The sequence below is a fragment of the Dipteris shenzhenensis genome, chromosome 7 (genome assembly GCF_047967505.1).
Source record: "Dipteris shenzhenensis isolate YYH24624 ecotype China chromosome 7, Dip_SZ_1.0, whole genome shotgun sequence".
Lineage (NCBI taxonomy): Eukaryota > Viridiplantae > Streptophyta > Polypodiopsida > Gleicheniales > Dipteridaceae > Dipteris > Dipteris shenzhenensis.
Window position 1 is genome coordinate 12,090,738 of NC_141602.1, and position 22,808 is coordinate 12,113,545.

The following is a 22,808-nucleotide window of genomic DNA, read 5'->3' on the forward strand; positions in this document are numbered from 1 at the left end:
TGCGATCCATGAGAGTAGGCTGGGTGGAACAAAAGAAAAGCCATCGCCCGTGATTGTATTAACTCAGGAAAAGAGATTCAGGACCTAGAGATAGAAGGGTCTGACACCAACTAATACATCAGCTTAGGGAGGGCACATGGCAGCTCCCATAGAGTGCAAAAGCGACTCTATTTATTTAGAGTACCTACACCTAATAAAACATTAAAACATATAATTGGCCATACATCAGTTTAATACTGAGAGTCTTTTGGTTTAGGTTTAAATTCTTTGATAATTGCTATGCCTTCACTGTATACTGCCCACTTTCCATCCTTCCTTGCAGCTCTAACCTTGGCTAATTCAGTCCCTTTGTTCTTCAATTGAGCTCGCGTGAGCTCCTTAGCTATCCATACCTTTGTCCCTTTCAGCTTATATGATTGGTGGAGAATCTAGGTTCGTAAGTTACGTGACTTGAAAGTGATGATAGCATGTCTTGTGGAGTGTTTGATGTTAGTTGCTCCCTCAACATCATCATCATCTTCTTCATCATCCTTCCATTCAATGCTGGGCATGGCTGCTTTGACATGTGCTAAAGTTTCACGAAAAGAGTCCTCATCCTTATACCAACTTTCAGGAAGTCCTCCTATCCAAATCTTCAATGCATTGTCACATCTGGCTTCATGCTCCTTAATCTCTTCTAGAATGTCAGTTTTACTTGCCTTAGTCTCAGCTTCCACACTAACTTCCTTCTTGATAGTTTGTACTTCAGTGTGAATGAAGTCTTTGACTATGGAGACTAGATGAGGAGTGGGTGGGGAAGCCTACATGCCTTCACAACTTCATCTATGATTGCCTGCTTGCCAGGCCCTTCAAAAAACTAAAGTTTAGCACAGCTGTCACAGCTGCAACAGGAGAGTATTGTAATCGATTAGCCGGAGTCGCTAGAGTAATAGGGAGGGGAGGGGGGCGGGGGGGGGGGGGGGGGGGGGGGGGGCGGGGGGGTTGAGGAGAGGCTAGGCCACTCCATGCTGGCCATATCTGCAGGACCCCAAGCTAACTAACCCCCAGGCTGGGCAAGGGGTCTCAGCCCAGCTCAGGGTTGAGTTTGCTCCTACTGGTGCTACTGAGGTGTGGGTGGTGCTGCTGTGTCGAACTCAGGCAAAGGAGCTGAGGCTGTTGGAGACTATAATGAGGGCCTAGAGTTGCACCTAAGGCTAGGGTTTTCTGTTCGTTGACCTGTTCGACGACCTGGTGGTGCAACGATGACCTCTTGTTGGCGGCAGTGGCGGCTAGGGTTTGCACGACCTGTTGCTAGCAATGGTGACGTGCTGCTCAACGGAGAGCTAGACAGGGGGGGGGGGGGGGGGGAGGGGGAGAGAGAGAGAGAGAGAGAGAGAGGTGCAATTTCGATTGCATAAGCTTGATGCCTGCTACGTGAAATTAACGTTCACTCTGATTGTACTCTTTCCAGCCCAAAAATCACGCCTACATACCCTAGCTAAATGCCTTGGCACAGCCCGGAACTAACTCCATATTTTACAAGAAGTATCTACCACTACGTTGGACGGGCAAACCCACAAAGAAGCCCTTCGATCCCTATAGTACAAACATGAGATGTCTAGAACTCTAAGACCCGCTCAAAGATGCCTAGACTCTAAGACCCGTTCTCAGCTCCTGGATGTCTAACCAAACCCAAGGAGCTGGAATATTGATGGAGCATCTGAAGAGGTTTTGTGTCCCTTGTGGAACTTGCCTCCTCGCCAAGTAGCCTTTCTAGCTAAAACATCTTGTGTACAGCTACACAAGCAACTTGGTTCTCAGCCTCAGTTGATGACAAGGCTGGCTGCTTCTAGCTGCTCCATGAGATTGCTCCTGGACCAGGGGTACAACTGTCCTCTCATATAGATTTCTTTGTGCCTAGATCTCCTCCCCAATCTGAGTTGCTCCAACTTCTGGCTTCACTCCCACTCCGCCATGTCGAGAATCCCACAAATCACCTAGATGAGTAGCTGTAAGAGAAGAGAGCACAGGAAGTTGTAGCCAACTAGGACTGATTCGCCTTCAAGGCCTCACGATCCACATCCGACTTCTTTTCTGAAGACTTCCTTTACCTTGCTCCGGCCTTTCGCCTGTAGGGCGGCCAAGGCTTCCGATCCTCCGCCTATGGGGGGGTTGGCGAATTGCTCCTCCTAGTCCAACACCATTGGCACAAGCTCCTCCCACGTGAGACAGTTGAGTCTTCCACTAGTAATCAGGGAAGAGTAGAACACTGAGTACTGCAAGGAAAGATGGGACAGCAAGGTGCTGGCCATATCTCTTTCCTAGATTAAAGGACGTCCACCTGGAATGTGGAAGGATGGGGATATTTACTCCCTTCTCAGCCATCTCTAACAGACTTGCTATCTCAAGGGGTGACCTTGCTCTTGTGAAGGGAGAGTGGTTGGGAAAGAAAAGAGAGAAGAGGCTGCAGCAACTCAGGAAGGTGGCTGTCTTCAGCGATGCTTCCTTCTGGCACACTCCTCCTCGTAAACTGTTCGCTCCTCCAATCAGCAGCAAACACCTCCAACCTGAGAGCTCTCTCCGTTCCCAAGGCTTTAGGCTACCTTTGGCTTTGATGCCATGTTAGAGTACGCAGCGAAAGATAGCGTGTGGAAGAGAGATGCAGGATTGCATCTAGAGAAAGAAAAGTACATTTAGGGAGAGAAAGTTATGATATGATACGATTCTATTAAAGTTCTCGTGAGACCCTTCAAGATCTATGGTACTGGTGGCCATTATTAACTAAATAGTGATCCCTTACATCCAGTGAAAGAAATACCACAAAGTTGCAATGTAGTAAGTACTTGTTAGGCCAGCTTGTGTACTAGCCCTAGTACTTGCTTTGCTGTGTTCCAATACCTCTTTCAAGTAGCTTACTATCTTTTTAGCTGGTCACTCCAACATATTTTTAAAAGTATCTATGCTATCCCCATAATCTTCTCTACTATATGCGTAGGCTCTAAATCTTAGGATCATTTTCTACCTTCCTCGTAGGGAAGATTTTGTAGACTCTTTCTTCTCTCGAAATTCTGGGTCTTGCCTAATTGCTCCTCTCCACCTCTAGATCATGTGAACTGGTTTTGATTTTGCTCATTAGATGCCTTATAAATATTGATATGTCTTCCCGGAAATAGTTCTACGTTCTATATCTCTCCATTGAATTAATTTTCTAGATGTAGAATTGCATTTTTGCCCCCCCGTGTTTGCCATAGTTTTTGTAGGATGTTCTATGTCACTATCTCCCTAATTTCGCATGCATCTTCCCGTATATCAGCAGCTGCTATACCCCAAGATTCCATCCGTACTTATAGCTTTGTAATGTACCCTCACACAAAGCTTTATGCCTTTACAAGAGGTCTTCTTGCACATGCCCTTTGAGGCACACACCTCTTCACGTGTAGCTCTTCAATCTCTATATAAGAGAAGCATCATTGCATGGATCACAATTTAGATATTTCTTTTTCTCTATTATCATTACAATCTCCTTTCTGCTCCTTAGCTCACTCCTCACTAAAGATATTAGATTAGTAGTATTTCTTACAAGGGTATCACAATGCATGTTCACTCCTACCTCTAAAAATAAACCCTTCTTCTATTTACACTTGAAACCAACCAATAAGGCATCCACCTTTTCCACCTCAAAGAGATGGAGAGAAGACGAGATCATCTCCCCCATTGCCTCACATGAACAGTGACCTTCCTATCCCCTCACGTCATCAATGACATGAATGGGCACGACCATACTCATGTCTCTTCCTTTGCTTGGCATGTCCAAAACCCGCATGATGCAGATTTTGTCAAACAAACACAACCCTTTGTGAAGAGACATATTCCTTCAATGAAGGAACGAAGCAATTAGGCTGCTCTTTGATGTTCGCGTTTGAACAGAGACTCATTGAAGTGAAAACTTCTTTAGGTGGAGCAATTAGGCTGCTGTATTGGTTTTCATATCTGAAGAAAAGCTCGTTCAAGAGAAAACTTCTTTGATTTAATTTTACAAATGATTTGCACAAATATTTAGTAAGATTTTGGAAAAAATGCCCATAACAGCCACTGAGATGCTTATTGACTTTCATTACACGTTCCATTTTCAAATGAATTATTGCCTGAAGTCGAATTGGTAGCTCATTAAAATGAATTTGATTGGCACAAACATGATGAAGATAATTTGATCAGATTTTTTTGAGAGGAAATGCCCTCAACATCCACCGAGAAGCTTTTTTGACATTTATTATACATTGCGCTTTCTAATAAATCATTGCTTGCAGTGGGATGTGTTGCTCCATACATACTTGAAGGTGACGAGGCAAAAGACTTTCCATCAATTCCACAGGCCATTTCTCTAATGATTCAGGAATCATTGTATGGTACGTAAAGGAGAATACTTTGGTGACAATGCCCCATGCTTCATTCCAGTCCAGACTTTCATCATCTATAAGCATCCGCATCAATTCTGCTATGGAAATGGCTGGATGGGTGTCATTGAGATGCAATGCGACCTGACAAGAAAACCGTCATTATTATGGATCTTCTTCCCAGCATCACTGCTCTTGCAACCTCCAATCCTATGCCACAATTTCCTAACAAACCTTATGGCATACCGAATTGTACTGGATACAATAGAAATAAGACAACTTGTAAAGCAAGAAAAAACCTTATTGGGAAATTCGTCAAAATTGGAATGATAGTCCTTGAACCGTCTAACAATATCTTGAAGAGACGCCGATACAAAAAAATATTGCTGTTTCAGACGCAGTTCCTTGCCCTACAGTTTTTCAAATGCAATTTCCACAGGTGAGAATTATACACCACTTTAGCTAATATTCAGGTATTACTGAGAAGCAAACAAAAGCATCTTCTAATTCAGATTGATGGATGCAATATCACATTTTCACATGAGGAGATACTGGTAATGGTAATAGCCTCTTTCCATGGCAAAGAGGCAGAAGGACATTTTTAAGGGAAGTACAGTAAACCAGACAGCACAGGACTTTATTTTTTAGTTGAAAATGTAAACATGGGTGCTAAGTATTTTGAAGTCAAATGGGGTGTATTTGCAGGAGCATGTTACAGATGTCATAAGTTTACCCATGTGTGCACAACGTGCTCTTTTGTTGCATCAGCCTCCTCTAGTGGCAGTGTTGCAGTCCTATTTGCCTACGCACAGCAAAGTGACTACTGAGGTGTCTAACGAGAAGGGCAAAGGCAAAATGGGTAATGCATCTTCCCCTAGGCTGCAGCACTAGCAAATGCTCGATGTCAAAGACATTAGTAAAGCAAAGGGAAAAGAAAAAGTACAGCCAGACAGGGGGCACAACCCCAAAAAACCAGCCTCGGCATGTATGAGGCTCCAATATCAAAACCATGGAATGAGTGTGAAGTTGCATCGGGCCAATCTGCTGCACTCCGGATCCAATTTTATCGGGTTAACTGTGGGATGGCATCTCTCTACCTAGCCATTATAGAGACAGATTGTACAAACAAAAACATTTCTTTGTTTGTTCTCCTTGAAAGGTTGCAGATGTAACTAATTGTTCATGCTTTGCAACCTGTATCGTCAATCTAGAAAATTGCATGGTGGGCCTTTCCAGTTGCAAAAGGAAAATATATATGCATGTAACAATGCAAATGCAGTCATATATAAACTGCTCGGTTTATGACAAATAATATACGAAAGAAACAAATGCAAGCCAAGTGATGTCATGAAGATGAGACTCTGAAATTGTGAAAGTGAACCAGGATAGCACATTCAAACCAAGAAATGTAGAATGACAGTAGTGCAATTCTTCCCATTTCTATGGGAGGTTGTGGAGAATGACAGTAGTGTTATTCCCCTAAGTAAGATATATCAGCCAAGAGCCTATGAAAACACCTTGTTGCATGGTTGTAATATTGTTTCAAAAATGAGAGCATGCAGTTTTCCTTGCACATAGTTTTGAAGAACTGGGTAACATATACACCTTCTTGGCCCTTGATATTGAAAATAAAAGCAATCAAAATAAGCATACAAGATAAGCCATGCACTGCTGTGGATATCGAACAGAGAACGTGAGATGTGCTCTTGGGAAAAGAGTGGGGGCATGAAGGCGGGTGTGTGTGTGTGTGGGGGGGGGGGGGGGGGGGACACAGTGCTATTTAAACATCTATATGAACTGCATGTAATATTACATGTTGCAAAAACGTGACATGAGATATAAAGCACTATTATTAGAGAATTATGGTTGAGAGACACCTGATAAGTGCGGTCGTCAGGGTAAAGAATGCTGCTGATGGCTTCAGCCCTTTGTTTGCTGAGGATAGCACTGACGTAATCCCCGGTATTGAACGCTTCCTATCCCAGTGCATATTGTGTATTGGACATTGTAAACATTCAGTACAGATTCATCTTTAAGAAAATGTAATAGTTCAAACAAGAGCAACTGATCAACAAAACAGTCAAAATCTTCAAGCTCCTGACATTTGCAACTTGTGAATTTAGGAATCAAATACAAAAGTTTAAGATATGATGAAACCACACGAAATAAACAATCAACTTTGAATAGTAGGCTCCATCTCACACATATCACCATAAAGTTTATTGCCATCACAATATTACATCACCAATTTACTAAATAACGAAAGTGGAACTCTCTATATGAAGAAAATCCAAAACCCAGTGAATACTTACGGTATATCATATTCCCATACTCTGAGAAACCTCTGCTTATGACATCTTGCAGTCTCTCAGCCATTACCCATACTTTCAGCCTTTCAGCCTTCCATTATTTCATTATGACCCTTCAAGAAAACATATAACTCAAGGATAACTTGATTTTCCTTATCTACCATTTCTATTTCACAAATTCATACTCTGAGAAACCTCTCATTATGGCTTCTTGCAGCCTTTTAGCCACTACAACGCCTAGTTTGTTGGCTTCATATGGTCTAAAGGATTACAATTCTCCATCCAAACTTGCGATAGTTTCCTCCCTGTTCTCTAGACTATCATTGACAATGATCTCACTACTGTGCATACACCCAGATGTGTAAAGGATAAGTTAGAGATAAATGTTAATGTTCCATTATTATTTCCTTTGGACTTAAATTTTTATGTTCTTCGATCTGACTACTTCACCAAAATAAAATGGATAGATAAAATTTTCAGCATTATTGCATCTTAATATAAGTTTTATTTTACATGATTGAAAGAGTGAACATATTCCAATTCACATGTAAAACTCTCAAAAGGTAAAGTATTCAGTCGAAAATTCTTATTGGGGGAAAGGAAAATTCATTTTTAACTGGAAGGAGAAAAGGGTCATTGAAGAGCAAGCAATGGCTATGGTGACCTCAACATGGTGACATACCATGAGAGGGTTGTGAGAGCAAAGAGAACACACGATGGAGAATCCATTCCATGGAAACATAAGCTTAACAATTCCCCCCATAATGCAAAATGGTTGTAGGAGTTTGTTTTCCATTTTTCAAGAAAATGAGCATCTAGGAAGTATGACCTAAATAGCCCGAAAAAAGCCAAGGTAAGATCGTGTAAGAGCCTCATACAAAATCATGCACAAAGGAATGAGGCTGTTGTAACCGATCTGGAGAGTGAAAATGCCATGAAGGCCCTGTTGACCTATATGTGAAGAAAAATGTGTAGTCCCATTCTCTCATGAAAGCAGCTCTCTTGGCCATTGTGGCACTTGAGGAGCCATGAATCTTGCCCCAAGTGTACAATATCTGTCAAATCAATAAGAGTGACTAAGAGGCAATCTCCAAATCTAACATGTATAAGACTGGCAATGATCCCCAATCTGAGTTCCCTCCAAGAAACTATAGTCCACCCTCTCATAGGCCTCTGATGACTCTCCTTGCCATTTTCAACTATTTGCCAAAATAAAAAGACATTTTGTCAAAGATACTCTTAAATTGTATTGTGTATGAGGTTATGGAGAAGGGGTTGGAGTCTGAGGCTTATTGTCTTGGCCACCATTTTGTAGGCACAGCCAAGAAGGGTAAGAGGCCTCCACTGGGAAATGAGGGTCCCACCCCCGGGGCTCTTTGGGAATGAGATAAATGAGTCCATCCGAGAAGAAGGGAGGTAGGATACCATTGTCCTAGATCTTTTGAAAGCCCGAAGCGATGGTAGCCCCAATGGAATCCTAGTGAGTGATGAAAGAGACATGAGTGATGCCATCATCACCTAGGCACTTGCCTTTTGGCAAAGCAAAGTTGTGGACTTATTTGACTATTGAAACATGTTGTCTAACTGAGGCAGCAGACTGATTTGATTGATTGTAGAGATCCAAGTACACTACCTCCTTTTTAGGCTAGGTGAGCCTCCTCTTGTCACAAATGAAACTGGAGGATGTGAACACACATTACAACCAAAGTGGACTCGGGGTAGATAGCAAGCAAAGGCAAGACCCGCCTCAGCTTCTTCAGCCTCTATCTCTACCTCGACCTCAGCTCCCGCTACAATTTCAGTTTCAGTTTCAGCTCCAGCCTCAACTCCCTCTATCTCTATCTCTACTTCGACTTCAGCCCCCGCTTCAGGCTCAGCTGCAGTTCCGGTCTCAGCTCCCTCTACATCTACGATCAGTGACATACTCATGCCCATGACGCCAGTTGTTCCCTTCCCCTCCTCTCCTGTTACAGCTCTCGCACTGCTTATGACCCCTACTTCGGAGGTGTCATACATTGTTCCGCATTACGCTTCACTCTCCCCTCTCCCTCTCAGTCAGCCCACGCTCCCACACCCTGTTGGGACTGCCTCATCCATTCCACTGTCATCTCCGTTCCTCACCCAGTTCACCCAGTCACCGTCCAGTTTTCGGACTCAGTCCCACACTTTCATGCCACAGTCATCATAGTTTCAGCATGGACATGGGTGGGCTGATACACCAGAGGCCTGTGAGACCTTGCCCATGGAGATACATAGTTTCTGTGAGCGTGAGATGTGTTGGTAAACTGAAAGGAAAGAGTAGAGTGGACACAAATTCAGAATACTTGCATATAGAATGAAGAAGAGTGAGGTCCTTATGTAGGCACCTCTTACATGCTCACTGGCATCACTGATGACTTCAGAGCTCCACAATCATCTCCTCAATCTACTCCTAGATTCTCTCAATCATCCTATGTGGCTTTCCACCACCTAACTGTGCTTATGGGCACCTAACTGTGCCTCTAGCACTCACACATAGAAACCAAGGTGTGCCTGAGACATACACCTTGAGATATCCCAACAAACCCCCCCTCAAGGAAATGCCTTAGGCTATGTCAAGGATACAGCTAGCACAAGGTGTCTCATGCCATCTCATGGTGGTCATGGATCTATCAATGGCTAGGATCTCAAGCTAGCAAGGGTTCCCATGGGTGTAAGGTAAACAAAAGCGATACAAAAAGACCTTCCAATGGTTATCTCCCCTGCATGTGCATGCACACAATGTCTGCAAGAGGTACCATGGAGCAAAACACATACACATGGCCTACATCATAAGGTGACCAGAGATGTTTACAAAACACACAAAACACAATAGTTTATTTCATTCATTTTGGAGGACTATCCAGGCTGAGTACCTTGACTCAACATAAAACGAGAGATCTGGAGCATACATAGAGATGATTTAAAATGCATAATCTTCAAAGGATGCCTCATCTTGTGGAGGCACATCAACTGAAAGTAGATTGGCATTTTCTATCTTTGCTTTGGCTCTGCAAAACTTCTCATGATGATTGTTTTTGCCACAGTGTTTGCATGGATTGATTTTGAAGCAGTCCTTTGAAAGGTGATTTGTCTTCCCACAATGATTGCAAGGTGTAAACTTGCCCTTCTGGATTTTTACAGCATAAGCTGTGTCATTGCCTTTCCTGAGCTCCATGTGCCTTTCTTCTTCTTGGAGAGCAGAGATAATACCTTCAAGATTAGGCACTTAGACACCGCGAGAGAATACTCCGAGCACGGAGACAGGAGCAGACTTCTTCCTCGGTTGATCCCTCTTAGAGCTCTATCACGGAGTTCTTTCAGCTAGATCACATGGACCCCCACGAGACGAGGCCTCGACATGACCGTGACCTGGAGCCTGTGACCCGATAGCTCAGACGGAGGGTCGACACACAGATCACACTTGGAGACATCCCCTCCTTGTTTAGAGTTGGAGCCCGACCGACGGGGGTCATAGTAGCCCTGGTCAAACGTAGAGCTACGACCAGGAGACGTGCTAGGACCGCATCTCTGAGTGGCTGACAGCACTCTATTGCCGACTTCATGCCTACACTGCCTCATCCATCCTAATATCTTGCTGCTGTCGATGATGATGATGATGATGATGATGCTGAGATTAATATATAGTTGACCATCGACATGACTATGTTGTACTTAGGACTTAGTACTGCCATTCTTCATTTTTGCATTTTGAATTGGTATGGATGCTCGTTTAGTAGCTCCACTACCACAACTTGTTGTATCAGGATTTTCACAATCTCATAGACCCATCGGTCTTCCGAAGACTTTAATAAAAGTTCTTTCTTTCTTTCACACGTATATCATAGGTGATGTCAAGTGAGAGAATCTCACAAGCATCACATGTCACACACTTTTTTTGTGAAACCATAGATTCAATTAACTAATGCAATTTACAATTGCCACCACCAAGCGTGGCAGCTAGAAGCAATGGGAAAATACTTCTAAAAGATGCAAGTACATGTCACCTATATGATGAGCATCATATAGGGACGTATGCAAGAATATATATATATATCTTTGTAAGACTAAAATATATCCAATAATGCAAGTTTAGATTTTTTTTTGTTCTAAAGTCCAAAAATCTACACAGAATGCCTTTAAAATGCATAGGTATCCAGAGGACAAGGCGAGGACATACGATGGTTTCTATCATGCCAGATGGTCCAATATGCAGTAAATCTAACCCAGGAAAATAAGAGGCTATAATCGGCAAGGGAGGAGTGAAATCACCCAAAAATCTAGAATTGTTTGGAGAAAGAAAGAAAGAAAGAAAGAATGTTTATTAAAGTCTTCGGAAGACTGATGAGTCTATGAGACTGTGAAAAACCTGATACAATGAGCTATGGTAGTGGAGCTACTAAACGAGCATCCACACCAATGTAGAATGCGAAAAAATGCAAAATGGCAGTACTAAGTCCTAAGTACAACATAGTCATATCTCGACTATATATATCAATCTCAGCATCATTGTCGGCATCATCATAACCATCATCATCATCATCGTTAGTAGCAGAACATGAGGATGGATGAGGCTGTGGAAGTGGAGACATGAGGTCAGCAATAGAACGCAGTCGCCCCCTCAAGTGTGCAGTCTTGGTACATCTCCTGGTCGTAGTTCTGCGTCTAACCAAGGCCACTATGATCCCCGTCAATCGGGCTCCGACCCTAAACAATGAGGGGATGTCCCAAAGTATGTGTTGGTGAACTGAAAGGAAAGCATGGAGTGAACACAAACTGAGAATTCTTGCTCATAGAATGAAGAAAGGTGAGGTCCTTAAGTAGGCACCTCTTACATGATCACTGACATCACTGATGACCTCTGAGCTCCACAATCATCTCCTTAATCTGCTCCTAGATTCTCTCAATCATCCTATGTGGCTTCTACCACCACCTAACAGTGCTTATGGGCACCTAACTGTGCCTCTAGCACACACACATAGAAACCAAGGTGTGCCTGGGGCATACACCTTGAGATATCCCATCATACCCCCCCTCAAGGGAATGCCTCAAGCTATGTCAAGGATACATCTAGTCTCACTCATAGTTTCTCATGCCATCTCATGGTGGTCAAGGATAAATCTATGGCTAGGTTCTCATGCTAGCAAGGGGTTCCCAAGGGTGTGAAGTAAACAAAAAGGATACAAAAGACCTTCCAATGGTTATCTCCCCTGCATGTACATGCACACAATGTCTACAGGAGGTACCATGGAGCAAAACACATACACATGGCCTACATCATATGGTGACCAGAGGTGTTTACAAAACACAATAGTTTATTTCATTCATTTTGGAGGACTATCCAAGCTGAGTACCTTGACTCAACATAAAAAAAGGGAGATCTGGAGCATATATGGAGATGATTAAAAAAGCATATCTTCATAGGATGCCTCATCTTGTGGAGGCACATCAACTGAAAGTAGATTGGCAGTTTCTGACTTTGTAGTTGCTTCCTTTTTGGCTCTACAAAACTTTTCATGGTGCTTGTTTTTGCCACAGTGTTTGCATGGATTGATCTTGAAGCAGTCTTTTGAGAGGTGATTAGTCTTACCACAATGTTTGCAAGGTGAAAACTTGCCCTTCTGGATTTTTATGGCATAGGCTGTGTCATTGCCTCTCCAGAGTTCCATGTGCCTTTCTTCTTCTTGAAGAGCAGAAATAAGACCTTCAAGATTAGGATTAGGAAGATTTTTCAAAGTGGTAACAACATGATCATAATCTTTAGGCATACTCTTGAGCAACACTGCCATTGCATCATCTGTAGTGATTGGAGAGTTGATGGAAGCAAGTTGAGTCATGAGACTCTGCATATGATTGACATGGGCAGCCAAAGGAGTGCCACTAGCCATCTTCAATTCAAAGAAAGCAATCTTAAGTGACAATTTTGAGATGTGAGAGCTAGCACCAAAAATAATGTCAAGCTTCTACCAAGCTTCTGAAGGAGACTCTAAGTCAGAGATGTGATGAATATAGTCATCTCCTAAGGCAAGAGCAATGATGCCATAGGGTTTCTCCTCTCTAGCAGGATCTCTTGCCGGGCGTGTCGGAGATGAGGATTCTCCAGCATTGGAGGCTGTTGAAGAAGAAGTTGAAGCCGGTTTGACAAGCCCCCAGAGGTTTTCCCTCATCAATGCAAACTTAACCTTCATCTGCCATGTGTGAAAGCCCTTACCATTGAACTTATCCAGATTCAAGATGGTAGCCATGAGAGGATCTAACCCAAAATGGGCAGTGTCTACTCTCTTACAAGGCTAGAAAGAGTTAAAGAGCTTCAAAATACAAGCATTTAGAGTAGCAAAGGCTTGCAACCAAAATCCATACTACAAATCAATGATGCTTTCACTTGCATGCTTCATAGAGGTGACTAAATGAAAGTATTCCAAGCAAATCCAGGTATAGCAATTTAAAAGAAAGTTGTAGCCACAGTTGTACTGATGCTTTTCAATACTTTAAAACCTCAGAAATGCTAAAGTAGCATCTAATGTAGCATCAAACTCACAACCTTGTCAAAACTGTCCAAAACAGAGGCCTGAACTTGGAGGGCTTGTATCTCACTCTTCAAAGCAAAGAAAACAGGGCTTTCTGAAGCAAAAGAAAGCTCATATACCAGAGAAGATCCAGCACAGAGGTTGGGCGAAATGGCGTGCCATATTGCTGGCTGGAGCATCGTCAAAATTGACTGGTTTTTGGCTCTGTTCTTCTTGAATATGCAACCATTGCTGCTCAGATTTCAACACAAGATAGCCCAAGGTATGGAGAAGCTTCCCCTGAAAGGAATTAGAGCAAGATGGAGCACACACAGAGAAAACGCAGCAGACAGTTTCGACGATTTTCGTGGAATGGCGACCAGCAACGACGACCTTTCTTCAATTGCTTGCAGGTGGAAGTTTGCCCATACGAGGGGTATCTCCAGCAGGAAGGGCTTGGAGAATGGCGGAGAACCGAGGGAGAACAAGCTTTAGCAAGATTTGGGAGAAAAGGGAAGAAATGGTGAAGATGAAGAAGAAGAAGATGATGTGGCACAAATGGGCTCAAGGAGGATCAAAGGGCTCTGATACCATGTTGGTGAACTAAAAGGAAAGCATGGAGTGAACACAAACTGAGAATTCTTGCTCATAGAATGAAGAAAGGTGAGGTCCTTAAGTAGGCACCTCTTACATGATCACTGACATCACTGATGACCTCTGAGCTCCACAATCATCTCCTCAATCTGCTCCTAGATTCTCTCAATCATCCTATGTGGCTTCTACCACCACCTAACAGTGCTTATGGGCACCTAATTGTGCCTCTAGCACACACATAGAAACCAAGGTGTGCCTGGGGCATACACCTTGAGATATCCCATCAGTATGATCTGTGAGTCAACCCTCTTCTGAGCTGTCGGGTCACAAGCTTCGGGTCACGGTCATGTCGAGGTCTCGCCTCGTGGGGTCTATGTGATTTGGCTAAAAGAACTTCGTGATAGAGCTCTGAGAGGTATCAGTCGAGGGAGAAGTCTACTCCTGTCTCCGTGCTCGGAGTATCCTATCGCGGTGTCTGAGCACCTCATGAATGAAACCAGCCAAACATCGCTGGTCTAGGTAGAAGAGGAAATGGGCCTTAGAATAGCCTTAGGGCCTATAGGAGATCCTTGGTTGTTGAACAAGTCCACAAGAGATGTAGAAGTGTTTATATGGGACAACAACAATGGAGACAATGTGTTATGCTCTAGCCGAGATAGCATGACCTCGGAAAGATGACCTCGGAAAGATCGGTGCGCATTTTCTCTTAGATGACCAACTTTTATAATAGTTAATGTGCGTAATTGAAATGGTCAAGAGAAGTAACTGCCAAGGTCCTAGGTGAGGGTGAAATGGCATTGACTAGGTAGTTCTGAGTGCTAAGGCCTAGGTGCACCTAAATGTGCAATAATGCCAAGGGGCAAGTGGTTTTAAATGTGCCCAAGAGAGGGGTAAATAGGTGCACCAAGTGGAGAGGCTAAAATGATGACATTTGGCAAGGAGAACTATCTAGGGAATTGAGGGTCTCGTGGATAAGCATGAAAAAACAAATGAACGAAAAAAAATTGAAGATCTGCGATCCACGAGAGTAGGCTGGGTGGAACAATTGAATGCCATCGCCCGTGATCTGTGTCAACGTAGGATTAGAGATCCAAGAGAGGAAGAGATAGTTTCTTTTACAGTTGGTATCAGAGCTGCGTTGAGAGAGCAAGGGACAAGAGACGGAAGCTATGCGTGAAGGGACCAGGTGGACGGCCAAATTTTGTTTGGTGTTCTGCGGTGACGGAGTTGCTGGCGACGCCTGATTGATGGCGTTCTGGACTGTCAACGTAAAAGGCTAGCAGGGTGTTCTGGGGGTCCCGTAACGCGCTGACGCGCAATTGACTTACGAAATCCGTGGGCGCTGGATTAATTCGATGGAGGTCATCAACGATTGACGACGTTTTTTCAATTCGGACTGGAGCGCAGTTGGACGCAGTTGGACGAGGATCGACGGACAAGTGAGGCACGTGAAAATTTTGTTACGGTCTACGAGTAGTCTAACCAACACGGTTTGCGAGCCCACCTACAACTAGCATGCGCTGAGCTCGATTGCTGGAGCATGGAGCCGAACCGCCCCTAAGAGCCTACAAGCTTTGGCAGATAGAAACTTCCAAGGCTTGAGATGTTGTGTGACTGAATTGGAGTCTGCAGTAGCCGAGCTTAGGGGATCGAAGAATTAGTCAACAGGCCTGTCAGCACAAACTGAGTGCGCTGTGAATGATTAAGGCTGAGCAGGCGGGATTGTTGCGAACATCCTTCGAAGACAACCAGGGAGCATCTTTTCTCTTATATGTTTCAGGTTTTCAGTTTGCAGTTGTTTATGCCTGTACAGAAAAAGGGGATTTGAAGTGTTATATACCTTCGGAGTTTTCGTGTGTGAAAAAAAAAAAAAACCCATTTTCCATTGTGAAACTATGGAGGCAGAAGGGCAGAATTCTAGGGTGAATCCTAGTGAGTCTAGAGTGCAATCTACACAACAGATGTCACATCATGCAGCACCTACTTTGATTGGTAGAATTTCGATATTAGAAGATGCTTTACAGCAGATTATGAACCAGCAGCTTCAAGTGAATGCTGGTCAAAATGAGATTAGGGAAATGGTACAAGCCTTGTCGCCTAGACCGTCTAGAATTGATAAGGGCAAAGCTCCAGCAGAGCCAGAGCGCAGAGCCAGAGCCCAGTATCCATTCATTAGAGCGCGCAAGGGTCAAAGTGCCTAATATCGCTAATTATAGACCGGAGAAGTACGCTGGTTGGATAACCGAGCGCAGCTCTGATGTGATCGAGGTTTGGTTACACAAGTGGGAAGAAGCCTTCGCCATTTGTGAAATTAGATCCGATCTAAAGAAAATCCGTGAGGCCACACACGTGTTTATTGAGGCAGCGGACAGATGGTGGATAAAGCAACAGAAGGATCAAGTTGCTCCAACCACCTGGGAAGGGTTTAAAGCTGAATTTAAGAAACACTTTCTCCCACCTGATGAAGACTCCCGAGCTTGGGATGCTTATAGAAATCTTCGTCAGAGGAGTCTGTCGGTGGCAGAGTACACCGACAAATTCAGGGAATGTGTCATGAAAATAACAGACCCTCTCCCTATGTCGGTTCAGTTAAAAGACTATATCTATGGACTGAACGACAAAATCAAAATGGAAGTTCAACTGAAGTATGGGACCAAAGGGTTACCCAGTTGGAGCTTCGGATTCAAGACTATGCTGAGAAGCTTGATTTTGAAATGACCAAGCTTGCTCATGCAGATATAGCCCTGGGTATGGCGTGGCATTCTATGAAGAATCCAGCCATTGATTGGAAAAAGCACGTATATCAATTCAAGATGAATGATGTGCTTTATGTCTTGCGAGGTGAAAAAGATATACCTTAGGGACCGTTGGTTTCCGTGATGGAAATCAGAAAAGCTCAAGTAGAGTTTTTATTCCTTTGCACAGCATCGGTAGAGCTGGTTGATGATTCTTCGGCTAGCACTGATGTTACGCAAACTGGTGAGATGGCAAAGCTGGCTAATCTTATAACAGAGGAGTTCTCTGAATGTTTTAGGGATGAACTACCTTATGCGTTACCTCCAGAGCGGAAAGTTCAGCATAAGATTGAACTGATCCCGGGGGCAGAACCTGTAAATAGACCTCCCTATAGAATGAGTTTTGCTGAAGAAGCGAAGGTCCGTAGACAACTGGAACAATACCTCAAGTTGGGGCAGATTCAACCAAGTTTCTCACCTTTTGCTTCGCCAATGATATTAAAGAAGAAAACGTTTCGCCTCTGTATAGATTACAAAGCATTGAATAATATCACTGTTAAGCACAGGTATCCGATGGCTCGGATTGATGATTTACTAGATGCATTACATGGAGCCGTGATTTTCAGCAAGATAGATCTTAAGTGCGGCTACCATCAAATCCGGATTAGAGCCGAGGATGTGCATAAAACCACTTTCAAGAGCAGGTTTGGTCATTATGAGTTTTTGGTAATGCCCTTCGGACTTACCAATGCTCCAGCGACCTTCGTCATGCTTATGAACGATTTACTACGTCCGTATATCGGAAAGTTCGTAGTACATTTTATTGACGATATCTTGATATTCAGTAAAAGTGTTACTGAGCATCGTGAACACTTAAGAATAGTGTTCAGTACTTTGAGGAGAGCCAGTCTTTATGTGAATAACAAGAAAACTATACTATGTATGGTTAGGCTTGAATATTTAGGGTTAATAATTACTCCACAGGGGGTAGAAATGGATCCGAAGAAAGTGGCTGCGAGACTAACTTGGCCAATCCCTCAGAGTTTAACCGCGCTGCGATCCTTCTTGGGATTTGTCCAGTTTTATAGAAGGCATATCAAAGGATATTCCGGAATAGTATCGCCATTGACTGATCTGACCTCAGATAAAGCACCTTTTATTTGGGGACAGAATCAACAAGAAAGTTTTAACACCATAAAACAAGCTGTGGTCTCAGGACCGGTGTTAAAAATAGTTGATCCCTAGAAACCGTTGTTCCTAAAAACCGATGCAAGTGGCATTGCGGTAGGAGCAGTTCTCCTTCAAAAGGGAAGGCCAATAGCCTTTGAAAGCAAGAAGCTCTCCCTCTCAAAGGAATTGGCCAACTCATGAATTGGAGTTGTATGCTGTTATCCATGCTTTGAAGACATGGAGGCATTATTTGTATGGTTCAGAGTTTTATGTGGATGTAGATCATGATACTCTGAAACATTTTTGTAAACAGCCTGATTTGAGGGGCCGCCAAGCTAGGTGGGCAGAGCTCATGCAGGAGTTTAATCTAACGATTCGGTACCGAAGAGGAAAAGACAATAAGGTTGCTGATGCGTTGTCTCGCATTATGCACAACCTGAGTTTCACGGTATTAGAGAGTGCTCTAATGACCGAGATAAGAGAAACTCAAAAGGTGGACGAGTTTGTCCAGAGCTTATGGCCTAAGACTCATGTGTTAAAACCCGGGGAAAATGAAAAGGATGACCTGGCATCCAGGAAAGGCCAAACTTATGCAAGATATGCCATAAGGGATGGTATGCTAGTTAGAAATGGCAAGGTTATAGTACCTGGTCAGAATGATCTCAGGCAGAGAGTCATTCGGCAGTGCCATGATAGCCCGTGTGCGGGACATCCAGGAGTCGAGAAGACATATGATCTCGTGAAGCGAGATTTCTTTTGGCCAAAGATGAAAAAGCATATTCATGAATATGTGACACGGTGTTTCTCGCGTCAGGTAAGCAAGGCCGAACGGGTGAAGCCACCCGGACTTTAACAGCCCTTGGAAATACCACTAAGTAAGTGGGAGAGCATTTCCATGGACTTTATTGTAGGGCTGCCTACGACGCAAGGAGGGTATGATTCTATCCTTGTGGTGGTTGATCGTCTAACCAAGATGGCTCACTTCATTCCGACTAGAGAGTCTGTTAGTGCCCCGCAAGTGGCGGATTTGTTCATTAGACATATATTTCGTCTGCATGGATTGCCTAGATCCATAGTGTCAGACCGAGATGTAAGATTTACCGGTCATTTTTGGACAGCGGTATTTGAGACACTAAGGACTGAGTTGGGAATGAGTAGTGGGGATCATCCTGAGACGGATGGTCAGACGGAGAGAGTCAACCAAACTTTAGAGGATATGCTGAGAGCATATGTGTCATTGAGGCAACATACGTGGGACAAGTGGTTGCCATTGTTGGAGTTTGCCTACAATGATAGAAAACATTCCTCTACCGGGTTCAGTCCGTTTGAACTGAACTATGGTTATAGACCAGCAAATCTAACTATAGTTGGAGTACCTCAGAAAGTGCGCCACGAACTCTGTAGTTCAGATGCGGGAGATGCTAGCACTTGCGAGAGCTAATATCCGCCAGGCTATGGATAGAGCCAAGGTGTATGCGGATGAAAATCGGTCTATAAGAGTATTTAAGGAAGGAGAAAGAGTTTTTCTCAGAGTTCCTTCGCACTCGAAGTCGTTGACTTCAGGAGAGTGTGCTAAGTTATCACCTTGATACTGTGGGCCGTGGTTAATTCTAAAGAGAATAGGCAGTGTAGCCTATAAATTAGAATTGCCACAGGGGTGTAAGGTGCACCCGGTTTTTCATGTTTCGCGCTTAAAGAAATTTTTGCATACAGGTGACTCACTAATCGAAGGTGTGGTTTTGTTTCAGGAGATAGAGGATATTGCAAGGCGCAAGCCAACAAGAATCCTAGACCGAGGAACAATGCAAATACGAAATCGGAAGATACCCACGGTGTTGGTTGCATGACATGGTCAGCCTCTATCGGAAGCTACCTGGGAATCCGTATACCAATTACGGAGAGTGTTCCCAGATTTCATCATCGAGGACGCTGATGCTTGAAGAGGGAAGGAATGTTATGCTCTAGCCGAGATAGCATGACCTCGGAAAGATCGATGGGCATTTTCTCTTAGATGACCAACTTTTGTAATGGTTAATGTGCGTAATTGAAATGGTCAAGAGAAGTAACTGCCAAGGTCCTAGGTGAGGGTGAAATGGCATTGACTAGGTAGTTCTGAGTGCTAAGGCCTAGGTGCACCTAAATGTGCAACAATTCCAAGGGGCAAGTGGTTTTAAATGTGCCCAAGAGAGGGGTAAATAGGTGCACCAAGTGGAGAGGCTAAAATGATGAGATTTGGCAAGGAGAAACATCTAGGGAATTGAGGGTCTCGTGGATAAGCATGAAAAAACAAATGAACGAAAAAAAATTGAAGATCTGCGATCCACGAGAGTAGGCTAGGTGGAACAATTGAATGCCATCGCCCGTGATCTGTGTCAACGTAGGATTAGAGATCCAAGAGAGGAAGAGATAGTTTCTTTTACACAATGCACAGGTGCAATACGGCGTCGAGCCAGTGTGGTCCCCACAAGCAAAACCCCCAACATACATCGTGACATGAAGACCCTCTGCTTTAGAGAAAGCCCATTCTTCCATATGGTATGCAAGTATCTTGTCCACCATTTGAGAGGTTTATTCAACCTCCAAAGCTACTTGGCATGATGTGTATCCATGCCCCGGGAGATCAGTAGCCGATAAGCTCTTGCAGCAGTCAGCTTCATCATTAGAAAGTTTTGGCAACCAGTCTCTAGCCTCTCAAGTTTCTAATGTTCCAATAGATCTTGCCCCTAAAGACGAGGAATCAAGAGAAATGGCTGAATTAAATCCCACAGCTTGAGCCCATATAGGCATGGAGTGCAAGCCCAAACCATAACGTCTATTCGTTGTAGGAAAGGGCATGAAAGTGCCATCCTCTCGAGTAACATCATGCACATATTTGAAACCTTTGCACGCAAGAAAATATGCTTTTTGGGGTTCTACCACAGCAAGAGGTGTAGGAAAGAGACTGCTTCAGTGAATGCTCTACAATGCCATACTGTTTGCACTCGTCCACTTACCACACTATCACCACAAATGGCTCACCTAGTCCACATGTCACACACACTAGTCCACTTTCTACACAATCACCACAAATGGCTCACCTACCAAACTAAGGACACATTTACACGGACATAGTTAAGGATACACACCAAGCCTAGTTCTCACACCTTTGGCTACAAAATTACCCAACAAACTCAAGACATCCTTTGTAAAATGGCCCCATAGAGTTCAAAGTGATTGGCATAATATCTAAGCCCTTCATTTCTCATTGATGGCTATCAACTACTTAGTGGCTTCTTTGAGCTATAAGTAAAGAGTGAATCTCACTCTCTCATCCTCGAAGAGTGCATTATGAATTTCACAGCTCTGCCTCCATTATTCACCTCTATAATATTTTCCAACCTTCTGTTGAGTCTTCGCACTCATTTTATGTTTAATGAGGAAAAGTCTAATATCTGCACCGATAATGGATATAATTTATCCATCCTGTCTCCCAGGTATCATTCCTCAATTCTCTTGGCATTTGTAGGCCTTTATGGCTTACAACAATTTTCTACAAGCCTTTGCCAACGAATAGCATTTTCATTGTGAACAAGTTTTTTTTCCACATGAGACATTTCATTATCTCAAGTCATGCTTGCAAACAAATTTATCTCCAAATACTGCTGTAAAAGATGGGAATAACAGTAGTACCTCCACAAAAGGTAAAACCTTGGTGTGACTTGTTAAAATCATTAAAAAAGAGGTGTAGCAATTGTGCAAAAATATGAACTTCACCTTAAATTAAAAAAAACATTTTTCCAAAACCTCAAATTGCTTTAAAATGTGTGTAAGAATGCACAAAATGCAAGAGCCCTTGTTGTCAACATAAAATGTCTGCAAATGTGTAGCATTGGTTGTTTTAAAGCCCATTTTGTTATCCAAATTTTCACAACTGCATAAAAATACCTCAATTGCCCTACCATACCAAATTGCATCTAGATATGTGATATTTTACTGTTCAAAGTGAGAAGTATTATCAAAACCTGCAATTTGTCGACAAATTTAGAATTTTTTTCTAAATATAAGCAAGATCTTTTTTTCACTTATCTACACCCATTCTGTTGTTTTCAGACAGTACTGTTGTATAAACTGTATGGACGATTTCGTCTGCCTAAACACAAATTTTCAAGGGAAAAGATGATCATTTCTGCTCACATGCTGTCCTCTCAACTGATTAGAATCAGTGAAAGGTGATTTGCATGCTGCAAATGCACCTTGGAGTATCTGTTCGAATATTTGAGCTGCTTGATTACTGTGTGGAGTGCTACGGCATCAATTCAAGATGTGTGCCCCCAAAGAGCAAATTCTGACCATCGAAATTCTTGTTCTTGATGTTGCTTTCCTTGCAAGGAGTAGGAGGGGTCATTCACACATGGAATGGCTGGAGGGCGCCGATGAGGTGCTTCCATCATCAAGTGGACATCTAGGCCGGAAAAGAGAAAGAGCATGTAACAGGCGCCATTGGAAGTTTTCAACTCAGCAACAAGTTAGATAAGAGTAGCATAGGTATTGAAGGTAGGTATTGTATCCCATGCCATGTGTAGGCATCCACAGAGAAAACGGCAAGGTTGAGTTCTGTTTGCACCCTCGCACAAAGTCTAGGTATCAACTTTCAAAGTGGAGAATTCATATATTTGCATGTGTTGATGTTGGCAGGCTGAAACTTGACCTTCCTCCCTTGCCTCCCTCAGCCCACCTTCCTTCTTCCTCCTTGCCTCCCTCTTGAGCTTTGTATGTGTGAGAAAATTTTATTACCCTTATGCTTCCCTACCTTTCATGTTCATTTTTGGCCCGCCTTTGCCCAGTCCACCTCTTCTTTTGGTCGCCACTGTGTTTTCTTGCCTCTTTCATAGGACCTTTCTATATTCTTGTCTACTTGGCCAGATCTCTGACCTTTCCTTCTCCCTACTCTTGCTCTGCCTAATCCTAGAGGGAATTCCACCCATTTGGCCTTCTAAGCTCACCTATAAGCAGGACTTCTACACCCTTGACCAAAGCAAGTTTGGGTTCTGGTCTAGGGCAGAAAGAAAAGCAGTTGCCCAACAAACACAAGGAGGAGAGCTGGTAGCATTCTATCGAGATGAT

The 22,808-nt window shown here is 43.3% G+C and overlaps 1 protein-coding gene across 3 annotated transcripts in view; it reads right to left on the minus strand.

The window, feature by feature from the left end:
* LOC147899954 (uncharacterized) overlaps positions 1 to 22,808 on the minus strand; it is a 153,800-nt gene that overhangs the window by 92,035 nt on the left and 38,957 nt on the right. For all 3 annotated transcript variants that reach the window (XR_015541271.1, XM_087376529.1, XM_087376530.1), the window contains exons 10-12: positions 6,251 to 6,349; positions 4,673 to 4,783; positions 4,311 to 4,517 (exon numbers count right to left, since the gene is read on the minus strand). Coding sequence is in view for 2 of the 3 variants with exons in the window: in XM_087376529.1 (XP_087232655.1) it covers positions 4,311 to 4,517; positions 4,673 to 4,783; positions 6,251 to 6,349 (417 nt within the window). In the remaining variant the exon portion in view is untranslated. The remainder of the gene's footprint in view (positions 1 to 4,310; positions 4,518 to 4,672; positions 4,784 to 6,250; positions 6,350 to 22,808) is intronic.